Source organism: Musa acuminata, chromosome BXJ2-4 (genome assembly GCF_036884655.1).
Source record: "Musa acuminata AAA Group cultivar baxijiao chromosome BXJ2-4, Cavendish_Baxijiao_AAA, whole genome shotgun sequence".
In the NCBI taxonomy this organism is placed as follows: Eukaryota; Viridiplantae; Streptophyta; class Magnoliopsida; order Zingiberales; family Musaceae; genus Musa; species Musa acuminata.
The window spans coordinates 7,204,003-7,224,486 of record NC_088341.1 but is presented as its reverse complement, the minus strand read 5'-3'; the positions used below and the strand labels follow the sequence as shown (position 1 = coordinate 7,224,486).

Sequence of the window (20,484 nt, the reverse complement as noted above, 5' to 3'; positions counted from 1 at the left end):
CAGTTGATAGTGCATTTTGTGCAAGTTTAGTGATCTTATACTGAATTTGAAATTTTTTTTAAGCACTTTACATGACATTTTTCATGGAATCTCTATCAATCAACTATTTGCTTGGCTGATAAAAAAAAAGAAAAAAAAAAGGAAACCAAATCATTTAGCAAATGTATCAAAAATGAACTTGAGCAACTTCTCTTTTTTACCTTCTGAAAATTGAAACTCTATTTAGGTGGAATTCTCAAGACCAGACTTCCTGTTGAGGTTCTCCCCTGGCAACGGCTGCAACACACATCTTGGGAGGAAAGCAACAGCACAAAGTGTTAGTGTGATGGAAAGTCACTTCTACTTACAAGTATACAAGAAAATATTACAAAGGGCAGCAACACATTGCAAATCACTCACTCGTGTTCTAATTGGAAATAAAAATTATAGCACATCGTACATTTAGACCAATACATCATCAATCAGAAGTGTCCTTCAAACATATCACCAAGGGCCTGAGGCATCCCAATGTAGAAAACAAGCACAGAGTCATATGAACTTATGCCAGGAATGCCTGGAGGTCGATCCAAACACAAGAACAGGTTGCGTGTTCATGACAACTTAGTCTGATCCAATCCAGGTTCTAATTTCACAAGAGCTTATGGTCATATAACGCCATCTGAAGCTGCTTTACCAAGTTGAGCCAAGCACCGATGTTCTGCCCGTCAATGGTAACCCAGTCAACAGCTGTTGCTGCTGGTTGTTCCCACCATTCGTCGACCTGCAAAAAGAGTCCTTTATGAACACTTGTGCAATGAATCCATGCATAGATCAAGATCAATACACTGAACTCACATAGTTCAAGCAGTGCATAGTTGAAATGTTGAAAGCAATCTAAATGTGCAACATGAAAATTTTTCCAGTGTAATGTGATATCACCATATGGGATTAAATATCTTAAAAATATATGCTACCAACACAGGAGTAAAATAACAAATTTCAAAGTACGATCACTAACAAAGATTTACTACTTTCTACAGACACAATAGCACACAGCAAGTAGATGAATACGACAGTTGAGATCGTGAAAACATCAAGGAACAACCAAAAATGCAGATATCATGTGTCTGCAAATGTCAAGCTAAGAAGCACGGACATGGCGATACATCATTTAAAAAAAAAATTTAGGGCATGGACACGGTGAGAATATGTGTATTATATATGTGTGTGTGTATATATATATATATATATATATATTAGTTTATATAAGTTTTTTAGTACTAACACTAATAACATTCCTCATTATAAAGTTCAAGAATTCCATCCGAGCCTAACATCTCTGGAACAGAAAAAGAAAATAATAAAAGAACACAATAAAAAAATCAGAAATCAAACCATATAATATGAGCTCAGGAAAAATTGGACAAGGAAATGATCCCTACCATATGAAAACATATAACATCAAGTAAAGCATATGGTATGTGGTTTCTTGATAACAACAAAATACAATTACGAAATATATGCTCATAAAATCTGAACAATGTGTTAAACTGTAGTGGAAGTCTAAGTAGAACTAACAGTTCTTTAGGTGGATTAGTATGTTAATAAGAAGTCAGATACCATTGATATCAATATACCAAGACACTAGTGTGGAACAGAATCCAGAAAACCTTTAGGCATTCGTCTGTGTGAAAAATAAACCAGAATCTTGTTTTAGTTAAGAATTTGCAGAAAGCAAAGAGCTCAGACAATAGTTAAACCACAATCAAAGAATCTGCAGAAACCAAAGAATCAGTGCCCTCTAACTTCTTATTTATGAGAGGAACAGATTCTAAGCATCTTGCTTCTCAAATTTAGCACTATTCCATGTGAACCATACCGATGATTATTCACAGTTGAACCGGAAGACTTTTCTTATGAAAGAATTTGAGACCATCTTTGTTCTTCTGTGCACCCAAATTCATGCAGGGAAAGCAAAAACAAGTGACACCCGATCTCAAACCAGATAGTGTTACTTTCTAGATTCAAATTCCAAGGTGACCAAGAGGGCTTACAAAAGAAACCCTGCGATAAATCAAGATCCGGAAAGAAGAAGGGCGGGAAATCTGGAACCAAACCCAAAGATCAAACCAGAAATGGGAAATCTGGGTCCTCAGAAGCAGAAAGAGAGGATCGCACTGGGTTTGGTACAGTAGAAGCAGGTGAACTGTAAAGGATGGGTCAGCATGGTCCGTTGCGACGTAGCGGTAGAAGGTGAGGAAGAAGGCTTCGTTGGGCCCCGATGAGGTTGCGAGGGCCATGTCGTGGTGGTCTGATGGATGCAGGTAGGTTGAGGCGAGAGCAGAGCCTCTTCCACAGTCCACGCCAGTGAGGAAGAAGGCTTCGGGACACAGGTGGTGGAGGCAGGTGGTCGAGATTTAACGCCGACCGACAATCCTATTCATAACGTAACAAGCAAGAACTCCTCAAAGAATCCATCAACAAAGAGATTTCACGCATGCGATGCCGAGCCCAACAAAATAGATAAAAATAAATAAATAAGACAATTGGACACGCGTCCGGCCGTGTCAACAACGTATCCTTGTCCGACACATGTCCAACACAATGTGCTCGCAAGATCGGCATGTCAGTGCTTGATAGATGTCAAGTCCATTAACATATTGAAAACAAAGCCAAATAATTCCAATTCTAATTATGATCCAGCTAATAACTAAACATTGATAGGAAGTAGTTTCTTACCAAGCCTCTGACATGTTGGCAACTATCCAAGCATCTTTGTCCATCCAAGACAGCTTTTCTGAGTTCCGACAACCATCTCTCTGCAACAATTTTTTCGTGTTCACCAGCCAACTTTAAGCAATAATTAGCCATCCTGCAAGTTCTCGACCAAGAAATAGCAGTTCTGCATTATCCACATGCTCAATCCGCATAAAACTTACTCTAAATAGCATAAAGCCCTAAAGAAGTACTCTTGTAACTTCAAAAATTGAAACAAAAACAAAGAACACTATAATTCATGCTTTGACTAGCAGAGAGCTTATATCATGGAAGCTTCTATCTAGCAAAAATATAACAGAAGAACATTGTTCTAGTAAGGCTGATGTTAATTGATAAACTTTCTTTTTTCAAAGTTAATTGATACACTTGGAAACATTCCTTTGTATGGCAGATCTTCCAAAGTCTCAGGTATTCATGCATGTTCCATCCTTCTAATCTATATCCTGACATGTAAAGTGATTTTCAATTAGTCATTCATTGGATAGATTGTCGCAGAGTTGACTCGACAAACAAACTACTTGCTTTCCAATATTTAATGATATGTCTTGTTGGTTAGTTATGATCATCACTGATCCACCAAAAAAAGTCAAAAAGTAGGCAGAAGATAAGATCTAAGAGTGCAGAATAAATGTCTGATCCACCACAAACAAACCAAATTTCTTGTAAATACCTGAATTAAGGTGATAACCCAAATCTGTGGAACAAAAAGAGAGTTATAATTTGACATCATCTAGCATATTCCATCGTTCCACTAATGTTTACGACCTTTAAGGATTAAAATAATAAATCAGCAGAACTTTACCTTTCATAATCTCGTTGCACACGATGCGCATGATTTAGTAAAATGCGATCATTCTCAACGAGGTTCCGCCTAGTATGAACCAAATTAATTGCCTTGGACAAATCCTCCAATATGCTAGCTTCAGAACCCCGGAGCTTTAGACAGAACTCCAATGACTCCAAAACAGATGCTAAGCCAGCATCTAAATTTTCCACACCTATTTACAAATAGAAGTCATCAAACCAATAAATTGTAATTTCAAGTCAAAAACAAGATGAATATGATAAGGGCAAATAAAATTGAAGTTATAAAAAAGCTATAGCATACAAATATACTCCAATAAAGAAGTACATAGGTTGAACAACAAGAGAAACATATAGTTCTAATCAAGAGTACCAGACCCATATTGTTCCCAGGTTGAACTGGTACGTATCATTCGGTACCGGTGAATTGACACATGGTACATTCTGATGACTCGAAGAGGAAGGATGAGGAGAAGAGGATGGGCCTGTGGAGGAAGGAGGAGGAAGAGGAAAGAAGAAGTAAGACGAGAGGAGGAAGGGGCAGAAGGAGGAAGAAAAAGGAGATAGAGAAAGGGAGAAGAGGACGCAGTGGAGGAAGAGGAGGAAGATGAAGAAGGAAAGGAGTGGAGAAAAAGGAGGAAGAAGAGGAGGTGGTGGAGGAAGAGATGGAGGAGAAGAGGAGGAGGAGGAACCATACCGGACAGGTGGTGGACAGCAACGGACAGTAGCAAGAGGCAAGCGTGTCGAGGGCTCACGTTTAGGTGACCGGTGGCAGCTAAAGAGTATTAATTAAAAAAATCTTTCTTTTCATGGGTCGGAGCTACCACCCGAAACGGGGGCAGTCCGTGTATCAGTTCAACACCAGACTGGTATGTAACGCCTGTTTCATACCAAACCAGGCAAAACGGCAGCCCATGGTTCTAATTGCATATTACAAACTCAGAATGACAGGACCAAGAAACACAAAGGTTGTAACAACAAAAAATAATTATCTTTGTTACACAAAGAAACCTGCAAGTCATAATAGGAATGCTCTAAACGTGAAACATACATTGATTGATTGAGTAATATATTGATACATTACTACAAGTGTGTTGTGGTTTCTCTCCAAAAGTGTGAGCATTAATTGAGAAAAAAATTGATAAATAACTATAACTGTCCTGTAATTTCCCAAGCTAACAGTGAGACATAGGAAAAAACAGAAGATCTAGACAAGGAGCTTAAAGCTTATTCTCATGTATGAGACAGCATGAAGCCAGTGGTTACTATGTAGACCAAGATGTAAAATGGTGTAAATAACCATGCCTAAAAAATGAATGAAACACTAACAATGCAACTTCTGTCTACAAATTGACATGCACTAGATAAGTAAATGTGTTTTAAACAAAAACTGCATGACAGTAAGGTCACATTCTGATATCTGAGCCAGGACAAGGCTTAGTATCATTAGCCTCCAAGCCTTGCACTGGCAGACTAAAATGAACTTAAATGACCAGCCTTTCAGCCTCAGCCCTTCTTGGCTTCTATTTGACTGATCTCAAAATAGCCAGAGTCCTTTCAAAGTCAGCAAGTTTCCTTTAAACCAACTTGCCAGCATCGTCAGCGTTGCTGTCCCCCACACGATGGTAGCCTTGAGGGTCTGTCTATTTACTGTCTTTTATCTGTACTCCTATTAACAGTTGAGGTACTTGAAAACAACCACAATGATGTACAGAAGTCAGACTGGGCCAGGGACTTCTTCTATTTGGGTCAAGCTGCCAAGCTAGATACCTGGAGATTTTAAGATCAAGCTAAGATGAGCCTTAAAGCTAGTGAGGTCAACCCAGGCTTAGTGGCAATCATGCTTGGTTCGACCCATTAAAAACCTTACCATAGGACAAGCAATAGACCATGATGTGACAAGGTGTAAAAAAAGATATAAACTTCAACATCACATTCTTATGAAACATCAAGCAAATTTGTAACACTGTCATCTCTAAATTGACATGCATTTTAGTGGTTCTAATTTTAATGAATACTTCACCTTAGGCTGTGTGATAGTCCAAGATGTAGAAAAAGCAAGAAGCTGTAAGGTCCAATCTATTGAGGCCAGCTACATGAGTCTTTTCTGCCACTGAGTTTCATTGAGGATAGTATCATCAGCCAAAATCAGAGCCATCAACTATCTTATTTTTTCAAACAAATTCTTCTCGCTTTTCTCACATCACTAGTCCTAATACATCATCTGTCACTGCATCCAACAATCTATAACTCTCATTTGATTACATGATACTTAAATGATTTGTGTATTTTATCCCCGATTGAGACTAACCCACAGTTCATAAATGTGAATACTTCTTAATCTTTTCTAATAACCCCACACATTCATCTCAGACTCAGCATCGCAGCAGAACTTTTCTTTACTGCATATATGTAATTTCCAATCTACCTAACATTCTATTTAAAAAGTAGAGCTGGCCTTACAACTAATTGTTCTATGATAGTCCAAGATAGAGCATGGTCTAAGTAACCACAACTCCACAACTATATAAACCTTGGGAAACAACTGTTGTAAATTTAAATGCACTAAAGTAAATGATTATTTTTAATGACAATTGCATTGTTGGAGAAGTGTCTAACATAAGCCGGCTCGAGTCCACTAAAAGTGAAAAATGAACCACTCTGCAAATTATTAAAATTTACAACATTATAGCATACAAATCAACAGTCCAATTTGTAAAACCATGCTTCTTTCCAAAATTGTTGAGAACAGGCAATAAACTGGGAGGACAAAATTGGAAAACTTAACTGACAAAAAAACTGTGTTTGTTTATTGCAGGGTTTTTAATACCGTTCCGTACCACCTACTATGGGTGGTATGTACCGGTCTGCCAGCTGACCAGCACGCGGACCACCCGCTATCAGGCGGTAATGGCTTAGCTGTGACAAGGCGAGGCAAGGAAGAAGAGGGCATTTGAAGAAGAGGGAGAAGCATCAAAGAAGAAGGAGAAGCATCAAGAAAGAGGGAGAAGCGTTGAGAAAGAGTGTCGCGGAGGCACCAATGCACCGTCCCCGGCATCTCGATGAACCTGAGCCCGTCGGCGCAAACTTGTCTTCCACGCCCTTTCTTGATCCTGATCCGGTGCCGCCCTCCCTCGATGATCTCGATCTAGTAGGTAACGATGAGAAGAGTCGTACCTCTTTGGAGGGGGAGCTGGAGGCGCAAGGATCAAGGGAGGCGATAGTGAGAGCAACGAAAGAGGCGATTGCGAGGAAGGCAGCAAAGACCCCAGCCTTCTTAATCTCCAAACGGTCTCCTTCGTCCACTGTCGCCGCACGAAGAACCTTCCGATGTCGATGTTGTCTTTCTTCTCCCCAGCTCCTTGATGTCGAAGGCCGCAGACGAGGAGACAATGAGAACAAGAACGAGGCGACGAGACGACCGCTTAGTACGCCATCTTCTTTATATCTTTATATATTGATTTTTTTATTTTTATATCTTTTTTATATAAAAAAGATATATATTTTATATCTTTTTTATATATTAATTTTTATATATTTTTATATTTGTATATATTTAGTACCGCTCAGTATGCACTAACGTACCGTTGCTCAGTACAGTACAAAATTTCAATCCTTGGTTTATTGTCCAACTGCATAACTAAAAGTGAAAAATGAACCATTCTGCAATTATTACAACATTATAGCATACAAATCAATATTCCATTTTGTAAAACCGAGCTTGTTTCCAAAATGTTGAGAACAGGATGATAAACTGGGAGGACAAAATTGGAAAACTTTACTGATGATAAAAGAATAAGATGGCATTAGAAAGGCCATACAATATAATGTGGATAAATTGCAGCCCTATGGAAATGTTATATTCCTTTGGAAGAAGAAATTTAAACTATGCATAATATAATTCATAGAAATCCACAATTTATGTCAGTGTGCAGTATTTGCATAAAGCTGTCAGGGAAGATGTCTTTATTAAAGCTTACCAGAACGATACTGGAGAGCAGCAGAGACACGACATATGGATGGAATTGCAGATGGATCTCTAGCACCAGCTCGTGCTGTTAACATAGCAGCATTTTTTTCTGCAACTGCAAGTGCTTCTGGACCTATTGCACCAGGGGCACTGAAGCACTCCACAAGAGCCTGATCAAAGAGAAGAGAAAACTTCAACAAAAATGAGGAACAAAAGACTAAACACACAAACAGTAGATCTCTTTTTTTTTTGGCAACGGATTTATGCCAAAATACATAAATATCACAATGACCATAATGGTTAAAAAAAATTAATAGAATTAGCTTTATCATCTAATTCTAGGGATAGAAAAAAGCATATCACATTTTCAAAAACCACATATTTCTATTATCTGATTCTATGTAAAGTAAAATCTAGATGAAACATTCATCACTTAACAATAATTAATGCACCATTAACAACACAGAAGACTTCACAATAAGAAAACATATATCAACCTGAACTCATTATCACAGCAATGAAAATCTTCAAGATCACCAACCTGTGGGGTTGCAGGAAGCATGTAGATGGTATTGTCCAAACTTTGATAGAAGCAAGACAACTCTCTCTCTATGAGATCCTTCGCACTGTTTGAAATGTTCACTACAGTAGTGCATGCTGGAATAATTGTCCTTGCTGCATGTTCTCGAGCAGCCAATGGTTGTTGTTCCCAGAATGCTGATGCTTCCTAATGCATAGCAGAGATAAAAACAAATTAATTCTTTATACTGGTATATATGCACTTATTTAAGACCAAAGAACCACAACTTCCATGAGGGTTTAACAAAAAATGTAATCAGCTGTCATACATCAACAAATAACCATCTGGTGTTTATTATCAGAAAATATCAGAAATCATCTGGAGTACAATTGTAGCATGGTATTAAAAAGGTGCAGCAATTTAATGATGTCATTGTACTTTTTTCTGAATGATGTAAACATACAATAATTCAGTTTACTTCACTAAATGTTCGAAAGAACAAAATTAAAAATGAGTTTTTGGTCAGGTACATAGTTTATTACTGAGACTCGGTACCAAGCAAAAAAATGTCTTCGGAAGAAAATGTGCATACAAGTAATATATCAAGATTCTCAAGCATCCATAGAATGCCTGCATGTTCAGTGTAAGAATTAGTCATAACTAAAATTCACAAATACAACCAAATAGCTTGCACAAGAAATTCTGTTTATGGATGACTAATATATTCAGGAGTGTAAAATAGATTAAGCAAATTTGATGTATTGAAAGAACTGGAAATAAGACTGTTGACCGCTTAAATTGAGATTCACCAGATAATCATTTCCAACTAATTAACAGTTGGAACTTCAAAGCAATGGCATGTCAGCAACATAAAATATTAATATACCACTGTTGTTTGTTTGAATATTAAGTTATACCTTTTAATGACAAACAATATGCATCTTTCACTGTACATTTCTCAACCTAATTTGCATATGGAATATGTCTTCATATTACCAATTAAAACTTGAAATAGTTTACAATGATCCCACAAAATAATTGCTGTAAAAGATGCAAGAAGATGATGATTAAAATGCTTTTCTAACCAAGTTAGCCCTGAGAAGAGCAGTATAAATTGTCTCTAGTTCTGATCTACGGGTGTCAAACCCTTCTATTTTTTTCCATTTCTTCTTCAAAGAAACTTCTGCTTCTTTCCACTCTGCACACAACTTGTTTAAACGTTGCACCTCAGACGTCAACGTACTCAAGCTTGCTCGAAGTCCAGCAACTTCTCTTTCTCTGGATAAGACTTCTAACTGCGTAGTAACCAAAAAAACACAATGATGAGATAATAACAAAATTAATTGAAAAGCATAATCCAGTATCTATATGTGAATGACATTTGTAAAAATTAATGTGGAGCAGAAGAGAAGATAAACCAAGATAGCTCAAAATTGATGCTGGATGTTAAAAGAATATTGAGCAATCTGGGGCACATAATGATCCACCAGTAGAAAAGTACTACATTTACAGCTGTCTCATACAATTTCCCTGTTAATCTAAGGGGCATGCTATGATCATAAAGAACTCCTGATGTTTCTCTCCACCTTGACCATTACACATTAACTTAATAAATATTGTCTTTGTTAATATCTACAGTACTTTAAAAAGTTTGCTTCTAGGAACTTTTTGCCTAAAAATCTAAACTACATTCTCAATTTTTCTCGGCACTGCTTAAATTATACTTTGCATTTGGCTTTATACTACTTAGTAGATAAACCTTAGTTTCTAGCATTTGTCTCCATTGCTCAATCAAACCCTTAGCTTCAAATTAATTCTAACCAAAATCTTGTGAATCAAAATAATTTTTCATAGATTACTAGAAAGTTCATTTATAACTAAATTAATCAAGGACCCAGCAGACCTTTGAGCTAAACCTATAGCTATAAGAAACTCGATAGACACTCTTCTTATAGTCCTAAAACCATGGTTCTAAATACCACCTGAACCGATCCATACCAGGTGGTGTTACCACTATGATGGCACACAAGCATAGCCTTTTATAGGCAGTACAGTCCGGTTAAACCTTTATTCTTCTTTTTTTCTTGCTTTAGGGTTAAAAAACCTCTCTCTGATGTTCGGTAGCTGCCCAACACCCACCTACCCACCATCATTTCCTCCTCCTCTCCCACCATTGGTGTCAGCACTCCGGTATGAACCTGAACCAGATGCGTACTGGCTGCTGGCATACAGAAGTAATAGAAGTAATATACATGAGATGCTTCCTAGAACCTTACATTTCTAGTTTTCAAAAATAAGCATTCTCTAAAGGCATAACGCACTTTGCATATATAGAATATATCATACATGTGACATCAGCAAGACAAACATATAAAACATGGTGGTCACAATGCTTTAAAATATAAAACAATTATATACCATAACTGATATATATAACAAATAAAACCTTCGCATATGGTAAAACAATACAGTAACTCCACCAGTCACAAGGCCATCCAATTCTGTCTGCTAAAAACTTAACAAACAGATAAATGGAAAAGCAAGAATAGTAACAATGTTCAATATGATATCATAATTATAATTCATAAACAATTCAAGAACCTCAAAATGCCGTGTGCTTGCTACATTCTGTGAGGTATCTCCAGTAGGAAGCATCTGTAATGCACTCACATCACTGCTCCCAGGTAATCGTATTAGAAGCTTATGAGATAAGGCTTTAGCTTCTGCAGCCTTGTTTGATGCATCTTCAGTGGCCACAAATTGTTGTACATGTGCTTTCTGCAAGGCAAGAGAGCTGTCAGGTAATTTCGAGAAATGAAAAGGACTACCACTGAAATTTTCATAACAGTCTATCATGTAGGGGAAGGATCTGGTCTCACTCTTCATTAAACTTGTGATTAATATAAAAATACATCTTTTACAAAATCATAGAACTAATGCAATTTCTCCGAAGGAATGGCATTGCTAGTATTTCTACCTCACCATCACCAAGTCCTATCAAGATTTTAGTTATGTGTATTCATCTGAAGCTAGTGCAGATTTGTGTATCATAATTATTTATCAACAAGCTCCCCTCCGTTTAAGGCACAGTGTATCTCAAGATATATACTACAATTTTCTGCCCACCCAAATCAGCACTTTAGAAGGTCATGAGCATAATAACATCACTAATGTGCTGCATATGGATGAATACATACCATAATATAAATTGTTTTTGCTTACTTTAAACTGAATAACTTTTGGTTGCCAAGTAGATATCAGTACATTATGGGAACAAAAGACATCAACAGTATATATTTGGATCATGAGGAGTACCTGTCTTTCAAGAAGTTGATCATAATTTCCATTGCTGGATAATTCTGTTCCGGTCTTACCATTACCATATGCTTGATATGGAAAGGGTGAGCCTGAATCAGGAGAAGCAGCATCTGATACTTTGTCATTCTCATACTTGTATCTAAATAAAAAATCAGGTGACTTAGTTAAGCTGGCAATGTATAGACGAAAGCATAACAATGGAAGTGAAAGTGATTGAAGTACAAGGCTTCCAAAATTTATCAATATGATATGACACCAAAAGATATCAGGCATGGAGCCAATAAAAGTCTATATTTGTCGAAAGCATGAATCATTAAACATAATGACATAATCAATCAAAAGCATATACATGGCATACACTGAAGCAGTATACAGCGGCCAGAAAGTATCACATCTACCATCACAGACAGGTATCATGAAATGATGAAAAATTAAACTCTTTCATGATTGTGGTGCCAATAATTTGATAGCTAAACTAAGTCAACATAGTGATCCAATGAAAAATTTAAAAGAAAAAAAGAACTCAATGCAACTAAACAAACTGAAAGTTCACTAAAGCACCTCAAGGATTCTGCAACAGCTCTAATTTCAATCTTCTCGGTTTCTCTATGAATGAGTGCACTGCTCCGCAAAGCATATGTAGTAATTGACTGAAGCAGAAGGGGAGGATTTTTAAGTGCATCCCTTATGATTACTTTAATATCTTCTGGTATCTCGCCGTCTAAATCAAGGCTTAATTTGGCAGCATCTATCTGGGAATTCATGCTGATACCACTTCCTTCATATGCTGGAAAAGTAGTTTGGATCTTTTCAGTCATATGAGCAGCAAGAGTTTCACAAGCCTTCCGAGTATTTTTCTCTCTTGACATTTCAATGAGAACACTATCATCTGATGATCTGAGGCCCTTTATAGCTGAATAAACAGCTTTCTCACCAGGAGCATGGAGATCATCAACTACATCATTAGCACTACCAGTTATCAACCTGCGGATGTCCCTTGCTTGATCAACATACTGATGAATTCGTCTTTGGTACTCGGCAAATATCTTTGCTGCCTCATCACATTGTTGATCATATGCCTCCAAAATCACCTGCTTGTGCCTAACATATTGGAACATGGAAAATTGACAAGATAAATAAAGAATTTGGTCAAATTATAAATCTTTAAAGCTACTATTCTGTGAGTATACACAAACAACTAAGAGAAGTATGTGTTTGAATATATAGATGAATTTAAAAAAAAGAAGAAGAACGATAACCAAAAGAGGGGTTTCAGCAATCTGACCCCTTCTTTGCTTCAATTTCCACAGTTATCTTATGGAAAAAATTAAATAAGAAAGAATTGCCATTAATTCTTTCCAGTCTTTCCAAGTCTCTGACTCGTTGGAAATCTTCTTGTTTAGAAACAGAAAGCCAAGATGCAAAATTCCAGTAGTACATCTGATTTGTTAATTTCTCGATTCCAATTAAAGTTGTTTGCTAGTAAGATAAGAATGTAAGAAGGAAGGACAAGAAACACTGAACCAAAGACGACTTTCACCTTGCATTCGACCTCTCATCGAGCATTCTCTTCCGCTCCGATTCCTCCCGAGCGACCTCGACCATCCGAGCCTTCAACTCCTTCCGCTGCCGCCTCACCACGTTCCTCAATCTATCAGCCTCCTCCTCGGCTAATTCCCTCTCCCGAACAGCGACCTCCCTAGCCTCCGCGGAGGAACCATCCTTAAACGCCGCCCGCCCCTTCTCCTCCTCCCTCCGCCTACCCCTCCCCGCTTCCCCCGCCGCCACTCCGTGGACCATCATATTCCTCCGGACCGTCGCCACCGTCCGCTCCGACCGCACCCTCTGCAGGAGGAAGCTCCACACGGGCAACATGTTCCCGCGGCAGATCTTGCGAAGCTGGTCGGGGGACGGCGGCGGCGAAGGGTAGCCCATCTCCTTCTGGAGCCACTCCAGGATCGCCTCCGGCCGGGGGGCAGCACTCCCCTGGGCCTGCATTGCCACGACGGGATCTCGGCGGCCACCGCCGATCGTGGACGAGAAGATTCAGGACCCTCCCGCCCTCGATTCAGATCTCAATGGAACAAGGAAGAAGGTTCGGGTCCGGGGACCCGAGCGATGAGATCTCGCGGGCAGGACTAGGGTTCATGAACGAGAGGCGGAGAGAGGGAACATGGGGTTCTCTTCAACCGTGTCGTTCTTTGTACCGCGGTCGGGGTTTTAGTTAAACTGTTCCTTCTTAAAGTTAATTGACCACCAAAGGAAGTTAAAGAACAGAGCTGGTGTCGATGATGATGATGATGATGTGTAACCTTTTACAACGGAGCTCGATAACAACAGGACAATAATGGTAATAATAATATTATTATTAAGATAAATTTTTGAAAAAAAAATAGTTTTCATCCGCAGTAAATCCTCATATTTTTTTTCAAAAAAAAATTAATTTGTCACTACCCTCGTCTCACATATCATTTGGGCTGATGGGATAAATAAAATATTAAATAGGTAAAATTATCACAACTTGATGATTAATTCATTAATTTTATCGAAACTATTTGTTCAAAATATTTAAATTAAATTATTGATAAATCCATTTTATTACACTCTTTCTCACTTAGACGTTTATGTATCAACTCAAATGTGGTGTTACAGAAATTCTTTAAGGTAAATATTCAAAATAAGAAAAAAAGCATGAGATCGAGCCAACAAAATATTCGATTCTTGTTCCAACTCAATTCGACCGAATCCGGTTCGATATGGACCGATTCATAGTCCAATCGGACCAAACCGGAACTAGAGCGGGCCGGACCGGTTACTTGTGGGCGCTGGTGTTTAAAGACTCCACGCAGGCCATCTCTGCGGAGGACTCGCAGCCTATCGTTCCCTCCTATTCTGTCTCACTCCGTCTCTCTGTCGCCGCTCTCGTGCCCGAAAAACTAACTCTTGCAAAACCCTAAGTTTCCTTTGCCGTTAGATTTATAATTTAATCCTTGCATTAGATATCGTCTGGTTCTCAAAAGTTGCAGTCTTTTCGGATTCACAAATTCTATTTTTACCTGTTTATCGCCTGTTTCTCGGTTGAAGATGGCGATTTGATTGTACGATTCGTTAGGGGAAGACAAAGGTTCTGTCTTTCTTGCTTGATTTGCGCGTGCAAGGTCAATAAATCTGGAAAAGGTTGTTTTCTATGCCTGCCCGCAATCTGTTTGTTGTTTTGTTCTATGGACACATGACGGTCTGATGAGTTTTGTGATTCATCTTTGACTTCTGCCTGCAACGAAATATAGGATTCCTTTTCAAGGGGATAGGAAGATAGGAAGGGATCATGCTATCTGTTCATACCATTCGTCGAATTTGTGCTGCGATTGATGCCTTTAGTGTGACTTTTATAGCTGCCACTCTCTCGAGGTCAAGAAAGAAAACCGATCTTTCAGTTTTGGCTAACGAGTCTAACAATCCTGAAAATTTCCCTACTATCGCTGCTTGCAAAGCTGCCGTTTTGAATAAGCATCACAAGCTGAAGCCTCAAGTCGAGATAGAGTCCTCGTCAACCAACACTGTTTCTGATCCCTTACCCATCAGTGAGCCTGCCATCGTGAAGCTTAAGGCAGAGAAGGATCCAGAGAAGCTCTTCCACCTCTTCAAATCAAATGCACATAACCGTCTTGTAGTCGAAAATCGTTTTGCATTTGAGGACACAGTATCCCGCCTTGCTGGAGCTCGCCGATATGACCTCATCGAACACTTGCTCGAGCACCAGAAGACTCTTCCCCAGGGTCTTCGCGAAGGATTCAATGTTCGGATCATAATGCTATATGGGAAAGCTGGTATGCCTGATCACGCCTTGCAGACATTCCATCAAATGCATCTATTTGGATGTCCCCGCACCGTCAAATCATTCAATGCCACACTTCAGGTCCTGTCACAAGCCCGCAGATTTGACGATGTCCATACGTTTTTCATTCAGTGTGCTAACAAGTATGGGATTGTGCTCGATGAGATTTCATATAATATTGTCATCAAGTCAATGTGTGAAATGGGTCGTTTGGATTCTGCTTACTTGGTAATGGTGGAGATGGAGAAGGCTGGGCTGAAACCAGATGTTGTCACATACACGACGCTGATGTCTGCATTCTACAAGCATGGACGTCGTGAGATTGGTGATGGGTTATGGAATCTCATGGTGCTTCGGGGTTGTTCACCGAATTTAGCTACTTTTAATGTTAGAATACAGTTCTTGATCAACCGAAGGAGGGCTTGGAAAGGCAATGACTTAACACACTTAATGTGTAATGCTGGTATACAACCAGATGAAATGACATATAACTTGATCATCAAAGGTTTTTGCATGATTGGTGAGCTTGAGATGGCCAAGCGGGTTTTCTATGCTATGCATGGAAGAGGATGCAAACCAAACAGTAAAATTTATCAAACCATGGTTCATTACCTCTGTGAAGGAGGGAACTTTGATTTGGCATTCAGGTTGTGTAAGGATAGCATGGAAAAGAATTGGTTTCCAAGTGTTGGCACCATTGATAAGCTGCTAAAAGGCCTTATGAGTACCTCAAAAGACCGAAATGCCAGGGAAATCATGAAGTTGGTTAAGGCAAGAATACCTTCATATTCAATTAATGAAATTAAAAATTTTCAAGGCATATTGTATCAAAGTAGGTAACAAGCCAATGAAGATTTGGAATAATGTTGATGTCACACGTTGGTTAGAAGACCATGGTTTCTTTTCAACCTATTTATTTAATTTATAACTGGACAGCAGAAATCATCCTGGATTGGCTGCTGAGGCTTGGGCTCTTTGGGTTCAGTGTCAGAATCATCTGATTGTGAGAATGCCAGACGGTTGAATTTCAGGTTACTGCTAGTTATAATGAACTTTCTCATGAATTATTTGTATTTTTCATTTAAAAATTTGTTACTTGGCACAACAGGTTAATGGAAGTAAATCTTTCTTGTTGTTACTTTCATTACTGACTGATTTTTTTTTACATTCTAGTCCCATGGATAAATTTTGAAATTTGTTGTTCTTGACTTCTGATTATTCTCGGAAGATCTGCAATGTTTTCTTTGTATCAGCAACTTAGGAGCAAGTAGGGAGTAGTATACTTCATTAATGTATTCTTTTTTTTCTGGTCCCTTTAAACATTCAACATATCAGTTTGAGTCTGTGAATAGGGCAAATAATTTCATCTACTCTAAATTTGTGTTAATAGGTTATTTGTCACGATCTACTAATTTGGTGAGTCAATGCAAGATTCTCATCACAAAATAGTGTCAGTTGAGCTTGGATCATGATACGAATGGAATCAAGTGTGGTTTCCATGTCACAAGATCCATGACTTCCTCAAGAAGCACAGGAAACTTCAGACTCAAGTAGAAAAATAAAAACTGGACAGCTTATACTTATGCATACATGTCAATATATCATGCAGCAAGAGTAAAGAAGAATTTTTGGCAAAAAGTGATAAAAATTGAGAAAAGCATCTTACATGAGATCACTTCTGCTGAAAAATGGTCACAGATGTGCAATATTTTAAAATTAAAAAATCTTGTATTATGCATCTTACTTGAGTTTTATTAAAATGTTGTAGCTGCCCCATAAAGTCTCCCACATAAGAATCTTTTAGTTTGTCACACAAGCAATTTTTTAATTAAAAATGGAAAGTTCATTCTGTGATATGATGGTGGAAGAATCATTTTCCTGTATGATTTCTTGTTGGTTTCTTTTTATTTGTTATTTTTGTTGGTCGAATATATTATTAGACTCGTTTTACACTCTCAAGGTGGCAACTGTGAAAATTCTCCAGTAGGCTTCTTTCATTTTCCAATGCTTGCAAGTTTGGCCTGAGTTAAGTAGATAATGCTGATATAATCTGCTTAGCTAAGGTCGTCTGTTTGTTGCTTTATGGGCACATTAAGGTGAGTTGAAATTGTTGTTCCTTATATAAATCAAGGTTCGCAATACCGTATCGTACCAGTATTTCGACCTGGGCTCGGTACCGGTACGGTACGGTATACCGAGTGGTATACCCAGGTGTACCGAGCGGTACACTCAGGTGTGCCGAGTACTGTAGCACTGCTACAGTGCAACAGTGCACTCGGACCGGTAACAGGCGGTCCGCGTACCGGCAACCTGTCGGACCGGTACGTACCGCCCATACCGGGCGGTACAGTTCGGTACTGCAGACCCTGATATAAATCATTATCATGATCCTTAACTCTTAGCTTGAGTTAACATGGTTATTCAGGTGACCTGAATGGTCAGGAACAAGTTTTTAGTTACTTCAGGTAATTGGATCAAATAGGTCTCTCTTCTTGACAGAGTTGTTTGACAGGGTCTGATGTGTAGCATGTTGTCAAGAATCTTTTACCATAATTCTTGTTCAATGATCGGGAGAAATATCTTACCAGCAGGGTGGGGTTGTATCACTTCAAAGAGACCTAGTGCAACTGCAACCTATAAATACTTTTGTTGGTAGCCAACTGAGGCTGGTTCACTACTTACGGTCATACAATTGGGTTCTATTGAAATGCAGATAAGGGTTCATAGTCATCTCACCATCCATTGATTGAAATAGACCTCCAATAGATCATTTTTAAAAACAAGGAAGAATTATTGAAAAATTGCATGACTATTTTCCGGATTAAGAATGTAGCATTCTAGGATTCATTACCTGGCGGAAGGCACAAGTAGTAGATGTCGCTGCATCTAAAGCACATTGTCCCTGATCCTGCTGCCTCTCGCCACTGGGTGCATGGTTGCATGCCACATTCACAGCTCATTCCTAAGTCAGGCACTAAGTCATGGTATCTAGCATTTCTGTTTCTTGATACCACATGATTCAAAGATCCACAAAATGCATTTTTTAAAAGTGAGATTTTTTACGTAAGTACTTCAAGTAGGCAGTACTTTCATAATATTCTTCATGACAATGATTCTTTGGTTATAAAATTGAGTAGTTGAATCTTGTTATATGAAATTGAGAAGCTACACCATGTCCTTTTCAAAGTTAGTTCTGCAATTTAAGGTGCTATATATTTAGGCAATTCATGAAAGTATGTCTTATTGCTATGAGTATGACTGAATTGATGCCATGCGGGCCAATGTTGAGCAGTTCAAGAATTGCTTTGTTTAACTAATACATTTAGCCTTTCACCTACCACAATCTTGATCATTTACATGAAGGGACACATTCATGTTATTTTCTGTGTAAAGTGTCTCTTTAAGTAATAATTCTTAAATTCACACATATAATAGGTACGGGCAACAGTTTAAGACAATTTACATGCAAATATATGGATCAGATGTGCTTTTGAATTTATGAGAGGTTCTTGGAGCATTTACAAGCAATAGATTCTTGTTTAATAAATTAGGTTATCTTATGCTGAAAGGTGTTATGTTACAAATTTACAATATGTAAACCTTCATCCTATGTTATTAATCTTAAAAACTAGGTGACTCTTTAGCAAAGTCTTGGCTTTGGAAATGATGTTTGGACTTGAAGTGCATGAACTTTAAGATAAGAATATTCTTCCAAGAAAAAGATGACCACACATAAATTACACGAGTTGCATTAGATGCGAGATGAATGTCTTTGTTGGACTATAACTTTCATGTACTAGTTTATAAAATGGTATCTGTTCGCTTCTTTTATGTGACTGATGATGTTAGTTTTGCATCTCTGTTGAGGTATATGTTGTGCATTTGTATCAAGCATAATTGCTCGTCAATTTCTTTTGTCGCTACCACCACGGTTTCTAGGGTATAGATATAGATATTGATATGTAATTCCACCAATACTAGAAGGATCGAGTTATTATTTTGAAACCTAATTAATAGGATCAGGTTCAAGGTCCTTTAATTTCCATAGCCCCTGTGGTATTTAGCTTCCGTTGCTCACCGATTTATGCAAGACTTACTGTTTTGTGATATCATCTAATTCTAATATGCTCTGGATGAAACATTATGGTATAATAAGAAAAAGGCCTCTTCTATTACACTGTTTTCAGGATTTAGTTCTTGTTGCTGCTTTTGTGGCTTACAAAATCTTTTATTTCTCTTTATCACCCCTCACTGCCATCTGTTCTATTTCACAGGTCTCGAGATGAAACAGAGAGGTTCGCTGTTGAACAGATTAAATAGCAAGATTTGTGCATCCAGTTGCTGAAAGAAATTCATGAGTGTCATTCAGTTAATTAACCAGATGGTGTATCTTACAGAAGGTGACTTCTCAAAATTCTCCTTACAGGATGATTCCTTCAATTGCATTCCTTGCAAATGATTGCAAGGAACTGAGAGAAAGTCTGAGAATGGTAGAGCCACTGCATTTAATTGCACTGGTAGTATTCTGCAGCACGCCCGATCGAAAATGTCTTCTGGATTAGGAATCAACCAGCTTCATATGGTCCATGAGGGTTAGCAACAACCTGGAGGCCGAAATGTTCGTCTTCATGACTTCAAAAATTGCCCCTTGGTTACAATTCTAATATGGTCCAGAAAATGATCTTGTCACAAATTGGAATGTTTTTGCCACTATGGAAGCAGGAGCCAGAGGGACAGAAACCAATTAAATAGACATGTAGTATCTCAATGCTCCTCATGTCCAAGTCTAAATTTTTATCAGTTAGGTTTTACTTGAGATGTTTTGGACTTGGATTTAGGATACTTTAAGAGATTTCTCTTCATTGTAGTTTATTTTTCTCACATGAATAATCTGGACTTTTCTTTATGGATATAGATAAAGGGGATCGAACTATCATGTAAATCTTGGGTGGACTTTTTGGGTTTGTGAATTTTCTTATTGATTCTGGTGACTATTCTTTTGATATCATGGCCTTCTTCCCCATGTGGAAGAATAAAGTGACCTGGAATTACAGCGAACTGCCGCTGGCTTCAAGATTATAGGGTTTAAAAGGAGCAACCAAATCAACAAAGATTGGACTCATCAGGATTTAGTCGAGAGAAGAATGAGCTTTAAAATAAACTGGTTGGAGAATAATACCTTATTGCATCTGAAAGGAATGTGAATCAACATCAATTTTTCTCTTCAACACAAATATTAGCTTTCCTGTCACTGACAATAAGAGGGCATGATTTGCTTAC

At 38.2% G+C, this 20,484-nt stretch overlaps 2 protein-coding genes across 2 annotated transcripts; one reads left to right on the top strand and one right to left on the bottom strand.

Annotated features, from left to right (window-relative positions):
- Window positions 1-315: 315 nt before the first annotated feature.
- LOC103981044 (AUGMIN subunit 5) lies at window positions 316-13,560 on the bottom strand. The gene is made up of 10 exons (XM_009397626.3): window positions 12,910-13,560; window positions 11,931-12,470; window positions 11,367-11,508; window positions 10,653-10,829; window positions 9,137-9,346; window positions 8,073-8,258; window positions 7,542-7,701; window positions 3,560-3,755; window positions 2,719-2,851; window positions 316-760 (listed from the first exon to the last, which is right to left on the bottom strand). The coding sequence occupies exons 1-10, from the start codon at window positions 13,365-13,367 to the stop codon at window positions 629-631; spliced, it is 2,334 nt and encodes a 777-aa protein (XP_009395901.2). The 5' UTR covers window positions 13,368-13,560; the 3' UTR covers window positions 316-628.
- A 681-nt stretch (window positions 13,561-14,241) lies between these two features.
- Window positions 14,242-20,207, top strand: LOC103981043 (pentatricopeptide repeat-containing protein At1g80150, mitochondrial). Its single transcript, XM_065103410.1, has 2 exons — window positions 14,242-16,235; window positions 19,479-20,207. The coding sequence occupies exon 1, from the start codon at window positions 14,695-14,697 to the stop codon at window positions 16,042-16,044; it is 1,350 nt and encodes a 449-aa protein (XP_064959482.1). The 5' UTR covers window positions 14,242-14,694; the 3' UTR covers window positions 16,045-16,235; window positions 19,479-20,207.
- The last annotated feature ends 277 nt before the right edge of the window (window positions 20,208-20,484 follow it).

Bases quoted from the DNA above. Each gene is read 5' to 3' on its own strand.
- LOC103981044 (XM_009397626.3), bottom strand. From the start codon at position 13,367: ATGCAGGCCCAGGGGAGTGCTGCCCCCCGGCCGGAGGCGATCCTGGAG. The intron at 9,347-10,652 runs GTTCTTGAATTG...GTTACTACGCAG, and splicing joins CAAGCACACGGCATTTTGAG to TTAGAAGTCTTATCCAGAGA. The intron at 761-2,718 runs GTAAGAAACTAC...CTCTTTTTGCAG, and splicing joins GCCAACATGTCAGAGGCTTG to GTCGACGAATGGTGGGAACA.
- LOC103981043 (XM_065103410.1), top strand. From the start codon at position 14,695: ATGCTATCTGTTCATACCATTCGTCGAATTTGTGCTGCGATTGATGCC.